Genomic DNA, 23,833 nt, shown 5'->3' on the forward strand with positions numbered 1-23,833 from the left:
TCGAAAGCAAGCAAGTTCCCACTGAAAAACAAGAAACGCACACTCTGCCTTAAATTTGCTCGGTTTCACCAAGCAGGCTTGCTGGTATGGCAAGTAGCATTAGAAACAACAATTACAACAAATCTATGAAACAAACAACTCATACCTATCTGAAATTATACAGGAGTCATATTTTTCTCAAAAAAATAGAATAAATAACTGGAAAAATCCATATAAATTAAGTTTTCTCATAAAATATGGTATGCAATATGACAAATTCGAATGTCTATGGATTAAGAGGAACTTGATGTGTGAAAATAATTCAAGAAAAAAACTTAATTACATAATTTTAGGGTAAATGTCTTTTAAATCTCAAAGAAAATACAAAAGGGTTTTTTAAGTTAAATGTAGCAAAAAAATACAAATAGCAGAAATAAATCTTGCCTTCTTACATGCTCTGCATCAAGATTTTTTTTAAAAGTAACAACAGTTTAAAAAGCAATAGAAATTAGGTTATTTCCGTAATCAAAATAAAAAGAGTTACCTTTAAAATTCATTTTACGAACATTAAAAACTTTTATTGTATTACACAATGCTGTAATTAGTTTAATTTTAATCAAAGTAATTAAGAATTTAAAACAGTATTTTTTGCAATTTGGGAGAAACAACAGTTTTAGATTATAAAATATTAAAACTAAGTGTCCCGATTGAAAATTTAATTGAAGAAAAACAGGAAGAGCAAGAAAATGTAGGGGAGAGTGGGGTCAATTGTAACAGGGTACGATTGTAACAGAGCAAAAATTTCGGGGGTCGGGTCCTAGATTTGGTTCCCAGGTAGCGCACAAGGGGTATTTAATAAATCTACATGTAAACCCCTGCTGGCAATCATTTAAATGTACTTTTGAAAGAGTTACATCACAAAAGATACTTTCACGCTACGTAAGTACTTTTTTTGGTATTAGAATATTATATTGTAACAAAGTAATTTTGTTTAAACAAATAAAAACTATTAACCGAATATGTCAGTGGACACCTTAGTTAACATTTAAAAAAAAGATTAGTTTTGTTAATTAACTAGCATTGTTTTTAACAAATGAAGCTGAAATGGCGTCTTGGGGACAATTGTAACAATAAGTAAAGGGACGATTGTAACAGCTGAAAATAAATAATCTTATGTTTACAAACCATTACTTAACTCTTTAAGAACCACCAATAGTTTCCTTAAAACGAAATATTATGTTGCATGTGCATTATTTTATTTGTCACCTTTCACAGCATAAATTAAAATTTTTAACCCCTTAAAGTTAAAAGCTTAACCCTTTAGGTCTCTGCTCATTATTATTTTTACTCCTAAAATATCACTACTAAAATCACTACTAAGAACGATGAATAAAAAAAATATATCACAACTATGATAATATGTATAATTAACTATGTTTTAGTTGAATTTATGAACTATTACAATTGTAAGTAGGGACAATTGTAACAAGTGCACGACTGTCAGAAATTGTTAATAACTAATATAATAACATTTAAAATTAGGTATTTATTTTTTTTCTAGTAGAGGATAGTCTACTTTACTCGTCTGTCAATTAATACTAATAATAAATTAGATTTTTTGTTAGTTAAAAATAGTTAAGTAAAAAAATTTACAATTGACTTCACTCTTCCCTACTGTATGCTGCGTTCTGCGGAGGAAACCAAATTTATTCTAAAAAAATGTTAAACTAATTACAAAGTACAACTACTGACAAAACAATAAAATAATGTATTCTGTAGCAATTAAGTGGGTTAAAATACGCCCACTGAAATATTTCTATGTGGGTTTGTTAATTTTGCCCTCAAACCACACAATGTTATCGCAGCAAATGGTGATTATTTTGAAAGCATTGTATTACAATTTCCAAGTCAATCTCTTGAAGAACTTTGCAACTTGTTATGAAAATTGGTGAGAAATACATTCGTTACCGAAGCAGAACGTAGCAAGTTTTTATCTTTGTATATTCCAATTTATTCCAGTTTTTCAAAAATTGAATTTCATTTTCGTAATAGTCAGTATATTTTATTAAATAGAATTGTATTGTATAGTCTTTTATTTTATATTATTAGAAGCATTCTCTGAAAATAAAAATACTTTAAAAATCCATGATTTTTAACTTATGTTTGCTATTTACAATGACAACTGAAATGTTTTAAATTCTTATAAAAAGGCGGATGCATACCACAAAACAATTTCAAAATAAGAAAAGCAAATCTGAATATTGAGAAATTCCACTTGTTGAAATGTAAGATTTTTGTTTTCGTTGGCTGAAATATGTCAAAAGCATACTCTAGGGTACAAGTCTGTTTATTTTAGAATCACATTGTGGTAGAACATATATTTTTGAAGCATATATCATTCTTTTAGAATATTTGTTTTCTTAAAATGAAATGCAGAAAGAGGAAATCGATAAAACGATAAACAAAAAGAAAGGAAAAACATTGAATGATTTTTCGTAAATTTGAAGATTTTTTAAATCGTAACTATATAACATAGCTACTGTAGACAAAATACAACAAAAATTATTTTGAAAGAGAAAATTATTAGGCTTAAATAGTTTCTCAAATCTAAATAAAAATAGGTACAAATAAAAACATTCTCCATAAATAAATTTTGAGAACAATAAAGTTAACTGTACGTTTACCAGAATCTAAAAGACAAAAATTTTCATGAATATTTAGATCTGAGGGGAAAAAAATCACTTATTTCTAACATGTGTTTGTGTGGGTGAAATATAATCTCAATCAAATATTCAACACCAAAAATACATTTTCTATGTTTGAATTCTACAAATTGTAACTAAACACCGAGTGATATATTACAATCATTTAACATTATGTCAATTACTGGCATTTTAGTAGTATTTAAAGACAATAATTTTTATTCAATAATTTAAAATGTAATAAGGTTGGATTTACATTTAAGGAATTTTTCAGGTTCGATAAAAAAATATTTTTAATTAAGCAATTTGGAAGCCTGTTGGCTTATGTGTTTGGGATTTCGAAAATCACATAAAGTTAAGAGTTATGTATAATATAAAAAGAATTTGCCAAACGTATTATGTATAGTATAAATTGCTAAATGTATACTTTTCTCGCCACAGAGTCTGACACTGTCTGTTGCTATGGAAGCAAGTAAAAGAGCATTTAAAAGAGGAAAATTTTTGATATTTTTCATAACGTCCTGAGGCAAAACTTGCGAGAATACCTACATGTCTATCTCACAGTGTTGCTTGAAATAGTTTAATCTCGTAGCCATGGTCACCGACAGTGCTCCAGACAACTGTCGAGAAAAGGGGTTTTAGTTAGACACAGCTAAGCTAACAATGACATGCTTAATAAATATTTTGATTATACTTCGTAGAGACACAGTTTTTAAGAATCCATTATCATGCTCACCAACTTCTTCTAAAAAAAGTTGCACTTCTATCACATACTTAGTTCGATTATATTTTACAACCATCGTTGAACAGTCGACCTTATTTTGGGCTTACGACTACTAATGTTCAACTCTGTAGTCTTGTAATTTTGAACCAATCCAGAAGACAAGGAAACTCCTGGATCAGTAACCCCCAGAGGTATGATTTGTTATGAGAACATAGAGGACTTTGAGACACGACAGATTTAACTTGCATCAGTCACTATTTACTACACGGGGAGTCTTCGGTCGGCGGGGATCGAACCCACGACCTCTAGGAGATGGGCCCGGTGCCCTACGAACCAGGCCATCCCCGCCTCCGCGAACTGAGGAAACGTGAAGTTAAATATCCTATATTGCGACTTGCTATACAACGTGTTCAACATTCCCCTTCAGCTAATTAATAGTATATTCAAATTTGCAGCATTTTTGTCAACTGGTGATATACAGTATTTATAAAACATTTAGTACTTATAAGCAACATCATTGTGGTCTTATTTTTATAGGCAAAAGACTTATTACCACGTCCTAAAACAGGTGAATCTTATCAAACCCGCATTGCTCCAAGCCACCTGAATGTTTTCTTAAATCTTGGCAATTTGATATCTAGAAACATTTCAAGGTTAGAAGAAGCTGATGAAGTGAGTATTTTTATTAAAGAATTTTCAAACGGATAGTTTAAATTTCCTTCATATGCTTATGTTCTCATATCCATAATGAAACTGTTTAGAATCGAAAATTGTTTTGTTCACAATATGAGAACAAGCGTATTTATCTAATAAAAGAAAGGGAGAAAATATAAGAAAGCATAATACAGAAACGTCATTCTGATATGCTGGAATACAACTAGGCTATTTCAGGATGAATGGAATCAGGGTAAAAAAGGATTAAGTGACATATTACATTTTGTTTTTAATCTATTTGTAAGCGAGATAATAAACTTTGACGTATTTTATTCAATACGTTCAATACAATACATTATATATATCTATTCCTAAAATATTGCAAATCAAATTTAAACGTTTATTTAGCTAATGAGCACAATCAGAATCAAGCATTTTTTTAGTCTTTTTGCTTGTGAAATTAAGAAAAAAATATATGTGATTTCATTTTATCTACAATTTTGTTGCGATTTCTTTTTTAGGCCATTTGTTATTAACACACAAAAAAAACTTGAATTTTTTAAAAACTTATTTCAGTATACTAAAAGCCAGAGTGTTTTCTCAGGTAAAAGTAAAGATAGTTTAATTTATTTTTTAATAAATAAATATTTTTTTTCTAAATAAAGTTAAGTTTTCATACATTAAAAGAAAGAAAAAAAACCCAGATATCTTATTCATTTTCAGATAGTTCAGTTTATTTATACAATCTAAATTCATCTTATAATTTCAGTTCAGATTTATTATTTTTTGCTTGTAAATAAATATTTAATATTTCTTATGGCACAGTTATTGTTTGGAAATTTTTTAGATAAATTAATTATTGAGTTTTATGCTTTAATAAATCTCCGCAAATATTCCTTACAGGGGAGAAAACCATCAAGTAGGAAGGTTTGATCGTAGTTTTACACTTTTGCGAAATCATTAATATTAAGATTACTTTATAATTTGAGCAGAAAATAATGATGTAAAAAAATCCTTAATAAAAATGTTATTTTATAATTTAAATAAAAATACTTCTGTAAGCAAAATTATCAATAAAAGTCAAGTAAAAAGTAATAAGGTAAGCAGATAGCTCATAATATGTGATGTCAAATGATGCCACTTTGGAAGATGTATAAGGTTAAAAAAATAAAAAATATTATTGCAAAATGTGGGCTAAGCCTTTTCCCTCCTACTTGTAATGAAATTTAATTAATAAAGCAGTGGTTATAAAATTGTGGCAAGAAATTAATATATTGAATGAATATCAATTTAACATTTATTTAAAAAGTGAATTTTACTACTTTTATTGCTAAATATTGTAAAAGCTTTGCTGTAAAGATATAGCACGTTGTTGCTCGTAATAAAAAAATTACTACTTTCGAATATTAAAGGATAAAAATAATTTGCAATTTTTAAGATAATTAAAAAATTTAGTCAAAGAAAATCTGCTGTTTAATGTGTTAAAAGCTATTCATTATTTTAAATGATACTTTAATTATAAATAATATCTTATTGGTTTTTAATTACCATTTTTAAAATTTAAATGTATCATTACTTAAGTTTACTAGTTTTCAATTTTTTCCCTGTTCAACAATTTTAATATTTGCAACAATCTAAAATATTACTTTTCATAAAAAGAAAATTACACCAGTTTTCAAAAAATTGCAGTCTTACTCATTTTCATTTTTGAATAAATTTTTATTTCGAAGTTTACAAACTTATGACGCAGCATAAGTAATTATATATTAATGGTCTTAAATACACATATTTACATAATTCTTTGTTGGTTGTTTTTGTTTTCAGTTATATAAACAAGCCATAAGTATGAGAGTGGATTATATACAGGCTTACATTAATCGAGGTGATATTTTACTCCGTTTAAACAGGTGAGTTTTATGGAATTAAATTAATTTAAAACTTTCTTTTGATGGGTTTTGTTATGCCAAATTTAACTAAGATTAATATACCATATATTATTTGGATTTTAGTTAAATTGTTTATTTTTAAAGACGCAAAAAACTAACTTTTGGCTTATTTATTTAAAACAAAAGAAGGTAAAACAATTAAAAATAAATTTTAAATAACACATCTATTCAATGTAATTGTTTAGTTTACAAAAAATGAAGCGGTTTGCAAAATAGTGCTCAGTTTTTTTCGGAAGCTTAGATTAAATTGAAATTTAAATAGCAAATCAAATATTTCTTGATACGCCATATACTGAGAAAAAAAGCATGGTCAAAACCTTAAGAATATGGAAAACACCAAAAAGCTTAGTAATTTTTGCAGAAACGCGTCGGTAATGATTTTAGTAAAATTAAACGTAAAATAATGTTTTATAATATGGATATAAAAATTTGCTAAATGCAGTAAAATTTGGCAATTTTTTTTCATGATACCTTAAAACATGACATAAAATCCGCTTATTTATCTTTCATATTTGTATTTTTTATTAAATGTGCGATAATAAGAACAATAATTTTGAAATCCATAATTTCAGACAAATCGCTAACATATGAACGAAAAAATTACCAAATGAAAGGTTTAAATATCATATATTTTGGTTTTGTTAACCAACATGATTTTTTTAAACCAGAAATGTAATTACCGTACAGTAGGTTAATTTTAACAGATTTTTTTTCACTCTATGTAGCTAAATAGATGTTACTAGATGCCGACATTAATTTAGTAACTACTTGTTGCGAGAACAGATTTTTAATCTAAAACATCTAAAAGAAATTTCAAAAGTTAGATGATTGTACTCCCCATAAATTTGTGTTCTTGATTAAATAATCTTAAGTAAAGAAAAACATAACGTTTTTTTTTTCGAAGCTTGTTACATATTGACTAACATTCTTCAAAATGATAAGTTACTTTGTACTACGTAGACTCTACGTTTGGACTATATATACTCTATATAGACTAAAGTTGAAAGAGAGAAGACATAGTTTCAGTTCTTACTCCTTCAACACTGAAAAATGTGGTTTAGACGCTGAGGAAGGTTCTTGTCTAGAGCAGCGATGCCCAAATGGTGTTCGCGGAATATTAGGGTTCCTTTTAAAGATTGCAGGGGTTCAGAGAATAAGGACTTTTTTTAAAAAAAATCCTGAATTTTACAATTTGCAATTTAATATACATGTAATTAATCATTCATTATTTAATTAATAATTCTGTTATTTTCCTTAAGTTATTTAAGTTTAATACTTTTTAAGAAAAAACAACAAAAAAGCTTGTTTTTTTAAGTAACAAGATATAATGAGGCAGGTAGGTACTTTATTTACGTCACACTAGAGCTGCACAATGGGCTACTGGCGACGGTCTGGGAACATTCCCTGAGGATGATCCGAAGATATGCCATTGCAATTTTGATCCTCTGCAAAGGGGGTGGATCCCCTGCTTTGGTAGCCCGACCATCTGCACGCAAAGTCGAGCACTTTACGGTAAAACAGTTTAATTAGGACCTCGGTCTCTACGCAGGCTGATCAAAGCGGTCACCCACCCACTTACTGACCGCAACCAGTGAAGCTTGACTTTGGTGCTCTATTGGGAACCGTATCTTTACGATCAGTTCACTGCGGGACGCTACATAATAAATAAGGAAAAGGGTATGCATTTATGAAAAAATACAATTCGGTCGATTAAAATAACCAAAATCAAAAATGAAAAAGTAGGTTTCTCAAATCTCAAAGTTTATTTTCGTCCTTTTTTGCTCATTCTTTAATAAAAACCGTATTTCAGCTCATTGTGTTTCAGTTTATGGATTCGCTTGAATCAAATTAAGAAATAGACTAGATGCCGCTCTAAACCTGTGGTTTATATTGTTGCCCCTAATCATTAAATATTTTAATAATAATAATAAAATTACAATTGCTGATTATTTTGTTGATTTATATATTCTCAATTGTTAATGAAATTTATTTATTAAGTCTCAGCCGTTCATCAATAGAGTTCAATCTTTAATAGCTTCATATTAAAAAAAATGGGAACCACTAACCTACAGAACTGAAGCGATTGTACTAAAAAAAAACTAGTACTAGTATGTTTATTTCTGCACTTGATTAGTGCCTTACTCAAGTTGTTTTTCCCTTTATTGCAACATTCCATTTCAAAAAGAAAGGTATTTAAAATAACTGATGGAAGGTTTGAAAAAGCTGAAATGTTTTAATTGATAGAAAATTTAAAAATTACTTGAAACAATTTGGAAGTTAAAATTTTATTTTAAAGGTTTATAGCTAGAATTAGAAAAGCAGTAAAATATTGAATAGAAATTTTTCTACTTTATGCCACCTGCAAAACTTTTATTGCAGCTTTCCAAATTTTTTAACTCTATGAAGTTGAGCTTCATATCTTTATTAAAACATTTCTATTTAAAAAGTATCTAATTTTTTTAAATAATAATTAGTCATAATTTGTTTAATTTGTGAAATAGATTAATGCAGCTATTTGGCAGATCAATGCTGCCATGACGTAACTATTTTCAGAAAAATGATTCGAATGCCACCATTTAACATTTCAATCAAATATTAAAATTTGACTAATACCAAAATATATGCTTTAAAAATTAAATGCAAATTTTCCATTGAAAATAAAATACTTTATTTATAATAAGAACTTTAAAACATTTTTAGTGCTTATAAAATAAACCCACATTTATCATTTGAAATCTATACCATTAACAATTTAAATATTAAAATTATTTTACTTCCTAATTCGATAAAAGAGTAATTCTATACTGCTTTTATTATCCTAAATTAAAAATTTGCTTTTAATTTCCAGAATAGATATTTCAATGTAAGTCATATTTTGAATTTTCAATTCAGTTGCAAATGGATTTACATAATATCGGGCACAATGAAACTCGCCTTTTGCAAGTAGTCAACTTTATTTAAAAAAAACTGAACTACACTTTAAAAAAAATACCTTGACATAAATATGAAGCTAAATTATTCCTTTACATATTGTAAAAAATATGGAGCGATGCATTTAAAACTTAGAAATATTTTGAAGTAAAAAAATGTCCACATTTCGATGCGCCTATTTTCCAACGCTAGTTCGACCTTTAAAATGTTGGAAATAATTTTTTTTTGCTTAAGGTATGCAGAATAAATAAATATTAACGAGAAAACTAATTTGAGTTTTATGATGTAAATTCAAACTAATGCATAATAAAAGCTGAAATTTTTATTCAGAAATAAAGATTCTACTTCTAAATTGTATTTGAAATTATAATTACTTAGATAAAAATAATATAATTCATGAACTGTAATATTTTCAGAACTCAAGAAGCTCAAAAAGTATACGAACAAGCTCTTCATTTCGATAAAAAAGATCCAGATATTTATTATAATGTAAGAACATATTTTTATACATTTTGCTTTTAAGATCATTTATTTCATGTAAACCAAGTCATAACTTTCGTTTTGTTCAGAATGTCTAAATAAAATGAGCCACAAACAAATTGAAATAAACATTTCTACTGAAGATGCATGCTTTTGAAAGGAATAAAATGGAGAATAGTTTTGAAAATGTTAAAAATGATCAATTTTTCTTTTTTAATATTTTACCGTTCACTCAGATGTTTAATGAAAGAAATAAGAGTAAATTTTATTCGCTAATTTAAAAGTCTAGTGAGTAAAAACTCTGAAAATATGAAAAGAAGTAACTAAGAAAGAAATAGTTATTTTAAAACTATTGAACAATTTTAATAAAAACACTCAATTCCAAATACTTAATTTTACAGTTAAAATTAATTCAGGGTAGATCTTCGTATCAAATAAAAGTAAATAAAATCATTGATGGAAATAAATGTATACCAAATTATTTTTTACATATTTCAAATTGAGTACATAAGAACTTAGCTATTCAAAATAAAATTTCGTAATTATGGCGAAGAAAATGGAAAATTCTTCCCAAATTAAATCTGAAAAATAATGTATGTAAAACTTTAACTTGATGTAATTTGTCGTTGATTTATTGACGTAGTAAAAATGTTACGTGTTTTTAATGTACAGTGCTCAAAATAAAAACAGATCCCCCTAAATAACTTCTGATCCTAATGATCAGATCTTTACATTTTAGGACTCAATCCTAATGGTTCGAGGGCGACTTCAAATATGCTAATTAATAAGAGCAGACGATATTTTAAGTTTGAAAATCAGACACAAAAGCGTAATTTCTCTGAATAAACACACCTATTTTTTGGTGTAATCGGATTTCTGACCCCCAAAACATAGCCGCATAAGCGAATTTAAAAGAATTTGCACGCAATTGTAAAATCCGTTAGCTCAATGATAATTCCACGCAAAAAAATTACTTTAAATAAGCATTATATTTTTCTTATTATTTTATTTAATGATATTCGAAAAATCGTTGAATTTTAAGGTATGCAACTTTTTACATCGCTTTAAAGAATGTAATTTTTCGTAACAAAATACAAAATTTGAACAAAATTGGTCGTATTTTTGAGCCGTATTTTTAACATTTGATTTCTCAGAAACTATTCTAACGATTCGCTTAAATTTTGTATTTTACCATGTAAAATTACATTCTTTAAAATGATGTAAAAAATTGTATATCTTTCAATTAAAATTTTTATTAAATAAAATTATTAAATAAAAAAATAATTTAATAAATTATTAAATAAAAAAATAATTTAATAAATTATTAAATAAAAAAATAATTTAATAAATTATTAAATAAAATAACAATTTAATAAATTATTAAATAAAATAATAATTTAATAAATTATTAAATAAAATAATAATTTAATAAATTAAATAAAATAACAATTTAATAAATTATTAAGTAAAATAATAATTTAATAAATTATTAAATAAATTAATAATTTAATAAATTATTAAATAAACAATAAGTTAATAAATTATTAAATAAAATAATAAAAGATAAAAATTTACTATAAGTTATATTTTTCTGTAATTATCTTTGGATAAAAGAATTTTACCATTGCATGCAAAAAAATTTTATTCGCTTAAAAATTGGGGTATCACTTATGGGGAAACACGTAAAAAGTAAAATTAACATTAAGAAATCTAAACTTTGAAACGCTCTCCTGACCAAACTATTGGGATCACATTTCCTAGATTGCGGCTACTCCCTATATTTTGGGAGTTAGAAATCCGAATACCTCGAAAAAAAAGTATGTTTATTCAGAGAAAGCAAGTTTTTGTGTCTGATTTCGTAACTTGAAATATCGTCTTCACTAATTAATTATCATATTTGAGATCATCTTCTCGCAGCATTAAGATTGAGTCCTTGAAATTGAAGATCTGATCATTAGATTAAAGGTTATTCGAGAGGGTTTATTTATTTTTTGCTCACTTTACTTCAGTGACTATGTCCGATAAATTTAAGACACAACTTTCAGTAACAACTTTGTTGATTAAGAATCAAATGAGTGTATATCTTATAAAAATTTCAATTTTTATAATCAAATTTAAGATAGTGTGAAATGTATAGTTAAATGTTGGAGATCTGGTGTTAGCTAAACAGCGCCAAAAAGCAACGTTAGCGCATACTCAATGCAAATGAAATCAAACAGAAAATAGTTTGGGTAAATTAAAAGAGTATCATCTGGGAGTCATGGGATCCTTATTTACAAAAGAAAATTTATAATTTAACCACTTGTGTGGTGATAAAATAATCGTATTTAAGATTGGGTAAAATGTAGAATACAACTTTGGAGATTTGAAGGCAGATTTACAGCGCCAAAAAGAAACGTCAATGCTAATAAAATCAAGCAGAAAACAGTGTTAAAAAATTGTTAAAATAAATCTAGATTATTAATAATTGCTAGAATATTAAAAGAAATATAGGGATCGTGGGATCCGTATATGCAAGAAAAGCTTCAACCATTTATGTGGTAAATACAATTAAATTCCCAAACTGTTTTAGACGAGAGCTTCTCAAATTTCTTCTAAGAGACATTCCTTTTTTATTTGAATTAACCCACGACTATGTAAAGATATTATGTGTTTTGGATTTATATTATTGTTCGTATTAAAAAATTGTTTAGTCATGCTTAGAGATTTTAATAGAATTTCACCGATTTTTCTAACCTCCTTGAATTTTTTCTTAATATAACAAATTCATATCAATCAGTTTAAATTTTAAAATTCAGAATTGATCTTTTAATCAGTCACAAAAGTTAATCGAAGATTGTTTAAAAAAATTTAAAACGCACTCAAACGGGAAAAGTTAATCGAGAAATATTTTTATTTTCAATGCTTTAAAATCTATTAAAACAAGCAAAAACAAGTTAATCTCAAATTAAGCACAAGAAACTACATTTGAAAGAGAACGCTCTCAGTAACTAAATTTTGGGAAGAACTTTTAGAAATTGAACTGAGTTGCTTGACGGCAAAAATTAAGGTAAAAAAAAACAACGAAAAATTTTCGTTGAAAACTGCTTTTTTGATGCTAAATTTTGTGAAGAGACAAATAATAAAATTAAAAAATAAATAATTAAATAAGACAAAACTAAAAACTATGGATATTAGTTTTTCGGAGTGAAAAAGATATTACGATACAGCCTTACAGGGATCTCACAATTTAACTACACCACCACATTTTGATCCATATCTTCATATCCATAGCTTCAGAAGCTTTATACATAGCAAATTTTCAGTCATTACCAAGAACTTTAATTTATTTCACTTAATGAAAGATTATAATAAACAAATTGAAATTTACTCTTAGAATTTATTAGATAAATATCTACTTATTATTCATGGATTGCAATGAATCAGAAAACATCCACTGGATGTTTTCTAATGCATTGATTTGGTTATATTTTCAATTCGATTTATAATTTTTTAGAAGTTAAGTGATCTTTGTAGTAGATGTATGCTTAACTGTTATGTCTCAAACTGCATGATTAAATGTTTCTCTAGTTAGGTGTTGTTTTTCTTGAACAAAAGAAAATGGATCAAGCTCTTTTCTATTTTGATAAAGCACTGAAATTGAATCCGGAACATGAGGTATTACAGTTTTATAATAGTTAAAAAAATTGTAAGCTTAGTGCAAGAACAACCGTTTTTAATAATTGATTTCTAGGTCTCAGTAGCACAATCAGGGTGAGAGCTGCGGAGTTGTAACGGAAACTAACCAAAATTCTACTTGCATACGCAGCCATTCCGCTATAAACACTTCACTCAGAATCTTAATTAAACATATTTTTCATTCTTTTTTAATTTTGTGTTAATTTTGGAAAAAATAAGTGAAAAATATTATATTTAACATTTTTAATAATTAATGGTCATAAAATACAACATGAAACACTGGTGTCTTTTTCTGCGTTAAAGATATAATCTTCCAAATACAGCTCACTTCCAAATAAAAATGTTTTGAACTTGCGCTTATTTTTAGTTATTTAGATCTAAGAGAAACAGTTATTCATCATAGAAATTTCTTTAGTTTACAAAATCAATAGATAAATTTTTGAATACAAATAAAATAAATTTCAAACTACTTTTTTTTGGATTTAATATTTTAGCACAAATATAATTTTGGTAATCTGACAGTATTTTTTAACAAATATTCGATTGTTTTTTATAATGAAAAAATATCAAAATATACTTTTGCTTGTTATTAAAGTGTCAGAGAAAAAAATGTATAAAAGAAACAACGGCATCCCATCTGCATCAAAGGGTTTGTCGGTCGTCATGGGTTTAGAAGTCTGGAGACATAAAAATTATGTGTTATATATAGATGATAATGCTAATTATAAAAATTAAATGACAGCGTTTTCTGTTGCATACCAGACAAATCTGATATACTTGCCAAGTCATCTATTAATTTTATCCTCTGACTGTGACAGGCTGTTGCTATTTATTATACATTGTTTTATAGTCCTTCTCAGTTGCTAGCACCATCTATAGATGAACTTTGTAGCTAATTTTAAAATTTGACCAGAATAAATCTCTAGTTTTCCAAACCTATCGCAGAAAGTAGAAAATCGCAAACCTCTATAGGTACTCATTTTTCTTTTAATGATTTTTTTAAATCATCAATCTTGGAGACATCCTCTCGGCATGGTTAAACATAGAACGCTGAATATATGGGTTAGCTGCTTGCTCATGTTTGGCTAACGGAAGGCTATGTTATAGACTTAAAGAAATTGACTAACTTCAATGAAAAAAAAGTTAAATCAAACTTTAAAAGCAAAAGAAAAATTATCATTTTCGTGAATCTGTGTTATGGGAAACTTTTTCCAAGATAATTAAATATTAAATACGTAGAATATCAATATTTTTAAATATTAAAATTAGTTGCTATTGCATCAAGCTACAGATTTTATGGCGACAATTTTTTAAAAATTTACTAAAAAACGCTCTTTTTTTGACAGCAAGCATTGTTAAATTCAGCAATACTTATACAAGAAAATGGAATCAGAAATTTAAGAAAAGTCGCTTATGAGAGGTATATATTTTTTTACTATACTGTGAGTTCTATTTTTTTATATACTACGAATTTAAGTATTTAAATATATATAAGGTAAACTAACCAGTGGAGGAACACTTACGCTTTGCTTGCCTTTTAAAAAATCATATTAATTTCAAAATTCTAAAATTTTAGTTAAATGACAGTGTCAACATATTTGTTACTAATTGCAAATTATAAAAAAAAAATTGAAGAGAACTTACATAATATTGTTTTAAAGTTTTGGAGGTTCAAATAACAAGTAGAGAAGTCTATTCGACCAAGTAATCCAAAACATTGATATATGACTTCCTATTGTTCGGCAGTAAGCTGTTGTTACCAATCAATCTAAAGAAAAACTTTCAAATTCTTATTTTTAATCAATATATATGAAATGTTCCTTCACTGGGTAGTGTTCCTTCACTGGTTGGTTTACCCTATATTTTTGAAATTTGTACTCAGAAGTTTTTGAGCTAAACATATAATAATCTTCATTTACAAATGCTTGATGAGTGTGATACATCTCTTTCTACATAAAAACAAAATTTGTGAATTCTGGTTTTCTTCAATATGTCTCTTTCTGCATAAAAACTAAGTTCGTGCACTCTGGTTTTTTTCAATGTGTCCATAACAAAGTTCCAAGTAAAACAAGGTTCCTATAATCTGTTTCTTTATTGAAAGTTTTATTGAATAAGATAAGTTCGTGACTTTTCCTAAGTAAGCAAAGTAGTTGAAGACATGATGTGTAGTTGTCAATACTAAATTAAAATAAAAGAGTATTTTTTATCTACTTCGTAATTTGTTTACTTAATTCCTTATTTGCATATATACAAGAAAGAAAAGGTCTATATTAGTTTTATATAGTCTCCTCTTACATGTATTTTTTAAAATGTTTATCAAAAATTAATAAGAATATGTATGCACATAAGGGGATTGTAAGTAAATGACAAAACCAAAACGCTACCAACAAACACGCTGTCGAAACTTTCAGAATCAAAAATGAGAAGGGTACGATAAAAAATAATAAAATCTGTTAATTTCCTTTTGAAATTTGTAACAATCACCTTTCAACCAATCTCTTTTTGCTACGGCAGTCACATGACCATTTCAGTTTTAAGTCTCACCTTTCTCAGTAGTGATTCGATAAATGAGGCGTTATTTTTAGAGATAGAATAAGTTCATTTTATTATGAGGTAGAATAAGTCCATTTGGAGCTAAAAAGTAGTTCTTTTTGCGATTTTAATAGTCATTGTTGCATTTTGATGTTTTATTAAATTATAGTTTTTGATGTTTCTTCAAAATTAATCAACCATATTGATAAATCTGGTGTCTTGGGATATTCATCCACTTTTAGATGCACCTGGATAATTTTTTTAAAAATTTTTTCCGCACATGCGCTGTATAAAGCAACTACTTCATTTACTCTTATCTGGCGCAGTTTTTATTATTATTTTTTTAATTTTAAAGCAATAATTTCGTTATCAGTTTAAAATTGATTCAAACGCTTTGTTTAATTTTTTTTTAAATATTTAAGCTATAGCAAAAGTGGCACTAGACCTAGTATATATTTCGGACACTTACCAAAGCTCTAGTCATACTAGGTCTGGTTAAGTGCCATTGCCCGGTATACATTTGCCCGGTATACCCTACACCGATGTTTTTTTAAGGTCAAGTGCCACTGCCCGGTATACATTTGTCCGGTATACTGATGTTTTTACCCTGCACTGACGTTTTTTTAAAGTCAAGTGCCATTGCCCGGTATATATTTGCCCAATACTCCAAACACTGATGTTTGTTCTAATCTATCGTCTGTAAGTAGTAAAATATCGAATAAATGTAATTATATCCACGAATAAATTAATATCAAATCGGATGTAATAAATATTTCGGACATTCACCAAAGCGACTATGTGATTGTCANATTATATTAATTTATTCAAAAATTAACCCATAAAAGCCTCGAAAATCCGAAAAATAAAAACTGGACTTATTTCACTTTCAAAAATGACGTCACATATTTTTATAGCGGTTTTCTATCGTTAAATACTAATTTGCGACTCATAACGTTTATTGTTTTTAAACATTTGCTATAATGTGTTCATAATTGACATGAAATTTCAAGATATACATTAAGACCTCTTTTAATAGAAACCTATATTCACAAAAAGCACCGAAAATGATTGTTAATTAACATCATTACAAAATACGTAACACGTATGCTATCGCTTGGGCAGAAAATGGACAAAATTGGGAATAATGTTTTTTCCTTAGGCGCTGTTTTTTTTAAATTTTTGAATGAAATGAAAACTCGTTTGTTTAATGAGAAAAAAAACGAGATTACGATTTTTATGGAAATACCTCACATAAAAAATAATCAAAATATTTCCATTTAAAACTATATTTTTTATTTTCTGAAACAAATGCCAATTTTAATATCTAAAATGTTTACAAATATTATTTATATTTTTCAAAATTTTAGCATTCTTTAAAAAAATGGTTACCTAAAAAATTTATTTATTTATTTCTCAGAAATACATCAAATTTTAAAGGTATAAAAAAACAGAGACTTCAATTCGAAAGCATCGTCTTTTTCTTATGTTTCATCGTTACGCTTAATAAAAATTTCTCGAATCTGCATTTCTATGCAAATGAAATATTTATATTATTCAACTTCTGCAAAATTCTTTCAAACTATTTAAGTAAAATATGATTATGCATTTCTTAAGAATTCCTTCAAAACTTTCACAGTTGTTACATACATTCAAAAGTTCATGTTCAATATTTATTAAAATTTTTTTTTTCAAATTCTTTCTCTGTAAAAAGAGCGACTTGAAATATTTATTCTGTCGTTGCTTAGCAACTACATGGTTCAAAATGAAATATCAAAATACTAGTGTCCAATTACTCGTTATAGCACTTAAAAAACACATTCAGAATAAAAGAACTGATAACATAGCAATATGAAATGAACGTAGGACAAGTACGCCTAGACCAATTTTTGAATTTATTTTTTGAATTCGTTTTTCCAATTCTATTTACGAACTCGACATAGATGATGTGACGATCTTTTTAGTTATTCATCAATTTGAGACGGCAAAAATAAGTTTTTTTCGAAATCTTTTCTTTATATTGAAAGCAGTAATAAAATGATGTTCTTAGTTGGATCCTCAGTGTCTTAAAACTTTCTTTAAAATCGGGGAGTATTCAATTTGGTTTAAATGAATTCTAAAGAATATAATAAATAAAATTATTTAAATAAAGTACTTCTTTTTTAAAGCATACTAAAAAGGATAAAATTATTTTAGTTTTGCAGAAGTTTATCCCATAGTAAAAAATTACGGATCAAACTAAGGTATAAATTACCAGCACTTAGGGTGCATTAGCCGAAAAATTCATTTTATCACAAAATCCTTTTTTAGCGTGTAATTCTATACAGTATCTAATGATTGCTGTAATATTTATTTTATTAGAGGGATTCTGTGATTTTAATATTCAGTGATTTTAATAATTATTACTGTAAAAATTATGGTACAACCGATTTTTTTTCCGTTACCAGTTCCGGTAAATAAGGATTTTATGGTAAAAAGTACCGGCATCTCGAGTGATGGTATTTACCGTAATTTGATGAGGAATATTTTACAGCGTACGACTGTTACACACACTACGCGTTTTCATTTTTGATTTGATAAAGGTAAAATTATCATATTCTTATTCCAATCGCAATTTTTTTAAAAATTTTATTATTTTTTCTTTTTGTTCTGTGGTATTTGGTTTGTTATGTAGAAAAGTGGACAAAAATCGAGACAAATATTGCTTGCGCCATTTTCGGAAATAACCATAGTTTGCATTAATATCATATACTAAGCTCCAGTTTGAATGTGAGCACTCTAGCCTGTCGGAAAGAGATCAGTATTTTGATTAACGTTAAATTTAATCTGGTAGTGAAATGGTGATAACTTCGGCTTGTAGGGGCCAGAAAAACATTGGAATAAATTTTTAAGAAAATCCTTGTTTTTATATGTTTGGTAAATGTTATAGTAAAATTATATAAAAGAAATATTTGAGATATAAAGATAGCAAAATAAATGCATAAATTAGGAAGGTTACGAATCAAATGAGATAACTCTCTAATCTCAACGATCTCTATTACTTAGCAAACTCAACCATCCCTATTACTTAGCAAATAATACAGGAAATATAAATTTGAATCATTAAGAAAACAGTCTGAAAACATTAGCATTACTTTTATTAATATACTCTTGTGAAATTCCGTTTAAAATAAAGTAATAAAATTAATTTTCATCTTGAAAATAAAGTAAGAATTAACTCTAGAAAAACGGCCACTTTTTAAACTTCTAAAAACTTTATTATTGTCTTTGTTATCAATTTATTTCTGCGTAGTCTATTATTAACTGTAAGTGAAAAACTTTTTTTAAACTTTACTACTTATTATAAAAAGAGAGATGAAACAGTACAAATTCTATGAAACAAATGAACGCAAACTGAAACGAAAAGAATATTTAAAATGCTAATTTATATTTGTTTCATAAAAGAAATCGAAAAAATATAAATTTCTTGAGCACCCTGGAAGACACATAAATGACGAAAATTAGAAACTGGAAAGCAATTGACAAAAAAAAGGAGAGAGAAAAAAGACAAGAGTAACCGTGGTAGACAAGAAGACCGTGGGTGGATGTCGTGTTTTGGATTCATGAAACATGTTGACTTTATTTTCCATTTGGAAATTACCCTTGCTTATAAGTCACTTACAAACAAGGAAATTAACTATGCAATGATCAATGACACAATATATTTAATACTATTGAGGAAAAAGAATTAAAACGTATTCTTTTTGTATTGCTGATTCTTATAACAAATTCTTGTAAAATTGACACAAAGAGCCTTGTTAGCTTAAAATTTAATGAGAGAGATAAGTAGACATGATAACCGTATAATCATATTTTGAAAATTCAGTTTCAATATCTATAAGACAATTAAATTTTCTGAAATCCGGAAAATTGTAACTTAAACATGTAATTAATAAATACACGGGATTTCAATTTAAAATCTAACTCCTTTGTAACGTCTATTTATATTAAATTGTTACTTTGTCTCCTTAATTAGATTTAAGTCATATGCAAATATATATATATTGAAATCATTTCAAACTTGAAATTAATACACATGCTCCTTCAAATCTCATTTGTTTTAAAAAATATTATGACTTAAATTTCAAGCCTTGAGTATTTTAATTTTAATATTGAAATTATACGAGTATTTTATTAGTATTACGAGTATTTTACACCTTAAAATTGTAATTAGTTATTTTTTATTTTTATAAACTTAATTTTGTTTTTTGAAACAAATATTTTATTTTTAGGCTTAACATTTTACTTCGCCGAAAAAGCGCCAACGAAAGAGTATATTTCAACCTAGGAATGCTAGCAATGGATGAGAAGAATATAACTTCTGCGGAAAAATGGTTTCATAAAGCAGTGCAGGTAATAACATAACTTTTAAACTATGTTCACACCAGAAAGACTAGGAAAGTTTTAAAATAATAAAGTAGTGTAAAAAAATTGCCAAGCAGTATTTGATTTTAACTGGATTCTTCCTATAAATAGTTTTCACTCAAAAGTTTAGTTTATGAATCGTAATCGTTGTATGTGTAGCACGCACGGTTATATTCCCTGCCCAAAATGTATGAAAATGTAGCAGGAAAAATTCCGGGACTAAGTATCGGACAAATTCTCGCTGCCGAAATCCTGGACAAAATCTCGCGGCCGAAGTATCGCCTGGACAAAATATTTGCTAGGCCAAAATCTCGCTCGGATATACAATCGCATGTGCTGATTATTATTAATTTTGCAACATGGCATCTTTCAAAAAAACAAAACGGGTCGGTTGCTTTTTTTAAACTTGAAACAGACCCTAGCGTAATAAGTGTTTGCTCATTTGAAGATTTTGCTTTAAAATTAAATTAAATTAAAGATGATATTCCTCTTTATTTTAATTATAAGATATCATTCATGAAAAATATTTATATTAGAAATTCTGTTTTCTAAAGATTTGCATGTTAAAAAGAGTGTGTTCATAATCAAATTTTTCGTGTCATTTGTGTGATATCTTTTGCCTTTGTGATATTTAATCCGAACACCCTTGGAAAATACGCATTGGATCAAAAATTCCAAAATACAAGAGTGAAACATATTCAAACGATCCACTCAATGAATTCGATTCCCCATTCTTAACCAAGGGGGAGAGGTTTGCTACTTTAAAATCTTAAATAGAAAGCCATATTTTTATTGCAGATTTGGATTTTCCAGAAGAAGTATAATTCGACAGACATGTTGTTGCATTTCGGTTCAAAGGAACTATAATTGCGAAATTTAAATGGGGGGGGGGAGGAACTTGTTTAAAATAGAAACCTCGAGAAATTCACGCGACACTAAGAAAATTTAAAAAAATTTGTTTCATATTTTGAAAAAATAACTTTTCCAATGAGACCAAACTTCACCAACACACATCATGCACTGAGGCTAAGGCAACTCCCGAAAGTTGCTATCTAGTTTGATGGTAGAAGAGGTGGAATTCAAGTTGGTTGTCATTAGATAAAAAATTTTAAAATATCAAATAAGTCTATTTTTATTTTCTCAATATTACATGTATTTTTAGATATATCTCAATTTGAAACAATTTTGAATAAATCAAAAGTTTTGTTTTCTCTATCTATACATCTATACATAATAATAAAAGCGGCTGTGTGTGTGTGTGTCTGTAATCACAATATATCGCCCCAGAAGCCTCGCCCAGGCTCGAAACTCGACACATAATTGTGTTTTGACATAATGAAGAAGTATTTTTTTTCTTTTTCAAAAATTTGGATTAGTTTTTTAGTTATCAGTCATTTTGTAAGAAAATCTATGCTTTNCTAGGCCAAAATCTCGCTCGGATATACAATCGCATGTGCTGATTATTATTAATTTTGCAACATGGCATCTTTCAAAAAAACAAAACAAAACACGTCGGTTACTTTTTTTAAACTTGAAACCGACCCTAGCGCAATAAGTGTTTGCTCATTTGAAGATTTTGCTTTAAAATTAAATTAAATTAAAAATGATATTCCTCTTTATTTTAATTATAAGATATCATTCATGAAAAATATTTACATTAGTAATTCTATTTTCTAAAGATTTGCATGTTAAAAAGAGTGTGCTCATTATCACATTTTTCGTGTCATTCGTGGGATATCTTTTGCCCTTGCGATATTCAACCCGAACACCCTTGGAAAATACGCATTGGATCAAAAATTTCAAAATACAAGAGTGAAACATATTCAAACGATCCACTTAATGAATTCGATTCCCCATTCTCAACCTAGGGGGTGAGGTTTGCTGCTTCAAAGTCTTAAATAGAAAGCCTTTTTTTTATTGCAGATTTGGATTTTCTAGAAGGAGTATAATTCGACATACATGTTGTTATATTTCGGTTCAAAGGAACTATAATTGCAAAATTAAAATGGGGGGGGGACTTGTTTAAAATAGACCTCGAGAAATTCACGTGACACTAAGAAAATTTAAAAAGATATGTTTGATATTTAAAAAAATAACTTTTCCAATATGAGACCAAACTTCACCAACACACATCATACACTGAGGCTAAAGCAACTCCCGAAAGCTGCAATCTAGTTTGATGGTAGAAGAGGTGGAATTCGAGTTGATTATCATTAGATAAACTTTTTAAAATATCAAATAAGTCTATTTTTATTTTCTCAATATGGTTTGTATTTCTCGATATATCCCTGTTTGAAACATATTTAAAGAAAATCGAAAGTTTTGTTTTCTCTATTTTAAATAATATTTAACCATATAAACATATGTTGGAATGTCCTGTGTATTTTATGAGTGCTTGAGAGGTAATGGGAGTGTACATCATAAGTAGTTAATTTTATATATAGTACCTGTATTCGAAATTTATTTTCACTCCTTAAAATTGAGTATTTTTCATTTTATTTCTATTTCACTGTTTTTAGAAACACAGAAATAACATTTTCGATTTCTGAATAATCAGTTAAGACTAATTTAAAAGTCATCTGTGCAACGAAAGAGCTGAAGGGCTAACAATTAAAAAAAATTATAAACTAAATGATCTGGCTATCAAGAATTAATTGTGTCCACTAAAGTTTCCACCTACGTTTTTAAGGTACAGAATTGAGTAACATATTAATTTATCAGCTAGATTTTCGTATAGTATTGAAGAAAAAAAAATTGTTGAAATCTTGCGCAGTAACATTTATTTGCTAATATTTACATCTGTTAAAATTTTGACTCTGATAAAATGATAAATATTTTTTTATCAACAAACAAATTATGAAGAAAAAATACGTTGAATGCAGGTTAATCATAAAAAATAACTTGATGATCAATACGTAATGAGAATATCAATCAACAGTGGCGTGTATAAATCAGTTTTTAAAATTAATAGCTTCATTTAATTTACTGCTCACATTTTTTACTTAATATGAAATAATTGCAAAACTATTTTTTTTTTGTGAAGAAAAAAGGTACTTAAATGTAGAAATTGCATTTAGATACGTGAAGATTTTAGAAGTGCGCTGTTCAATTTGGCACTCTTACTTTCGGACGCAGGTCGTCCGATGGAAGCCATCCCTTTTCTTCGCAGACTTCTGCTGGTGAGTATATGTTAATTTTAGAAATTCCTTTTTTAAATTTATACTAAAAACCAAACATTATATATACAGTAGAGTCCCGATTATCCGAGTTAATGGGGACCACAGCAAACTCGGATAACTGAAAAACTCGGTTAAGGCGAAGAGTATAAAAACGGAAAGAAAAAGAGAAGGTATAAATGTAATATTTTTAAGAAATACAAAATGTATACGAGTATACCACATGCAATTCATATTATAATTAAAAAGCTTACTTAAAAACATTTAAAAAGCATACTTTGCGAGAATTAAATAATTTTTCCTTAAAAAAAGTCCTTAATCGTTTTTCGTTCTACATAACTTTGGCGCTTTTCTGTAGTTATGTTTCGCCTTTTTTAGGGATAACAGGAAGGCTGGTGTCTCCTCTTTTTGTTGTTCTATATATTCAATAGTACATTCGATAGCGTTTAGTCCATCTGTATGAGAGATTTTTATATGTTGATTTTAATAATCACTGTCTTCATCATCTTCGCTAGATTCATTATCATTATTGACGATATTAACGATAATTTCATCAGACCAAGTTGTTGGATTTTGTTTTTCTGAGTGTTTGGAAGATAAAATTCAGATTTATTTTTCAGCGGTTTTTTT

At 27.6% G+C, this 23,833-nt stretch overlaps 1 protein-coding gene across 1 annotated transcript in view; it reads left to right on the top strand.

The window, feature by feature from the left end:
* The window catches only part of LOC107447383 (protein O-mannosyl-transferase Tmtc3), a 133,041-nt gene that overhangs the window by 104,479 nt on the left and 4,729 nt on the right, over window positions 1-23,833 (top strand). The window contains exons 13-19 of the mRNA XM_043039139.2: window positions 3,943-4,077; window positions 5,884-5,966; window positions 9,353-9,425; window positions 12,987-13,073; window positions 14,441-14,514; window positions 19,895-20,015; window positions 23,105-23,206. Of these exons, the coding sequence (XP_042895073.1) occupies window positions 3,943-4,077; window positions 5,884-5,966; window positions 9,353-9,425; window positions 12,987-13,073; window positions 14,441-14,514; window positions 19,895-20,015; window positions 23,105-23,206 (675 nt within the window). The remainder of the gene's footprint in view (window positions 1-3,942; window positions 4,078-5,883; window positions 5,967-9,352; window positions 9,426-12,986; window positions 13,074-14,440; window positions 14,515-19,894; window positions 20,016-23,104; window positions 23,207-23,833) is intronic.

The sequence above is a fragment of the Parasteatoda tepidariorum genome, chromosome 3 (genome assembly GCF_043381705.1).
Source record: "Parasteatoda tepidariorum isolate YZ-2023 chromosome 3, CAS_Ptep_4.0, whole genome shotgun sequence".
NCBI lineage: Eukaryota > Metazoa > Arthropoda > Arachnida > Araneae > Theridiidae > Parasteatoda > Parasteatoda tepidariorum.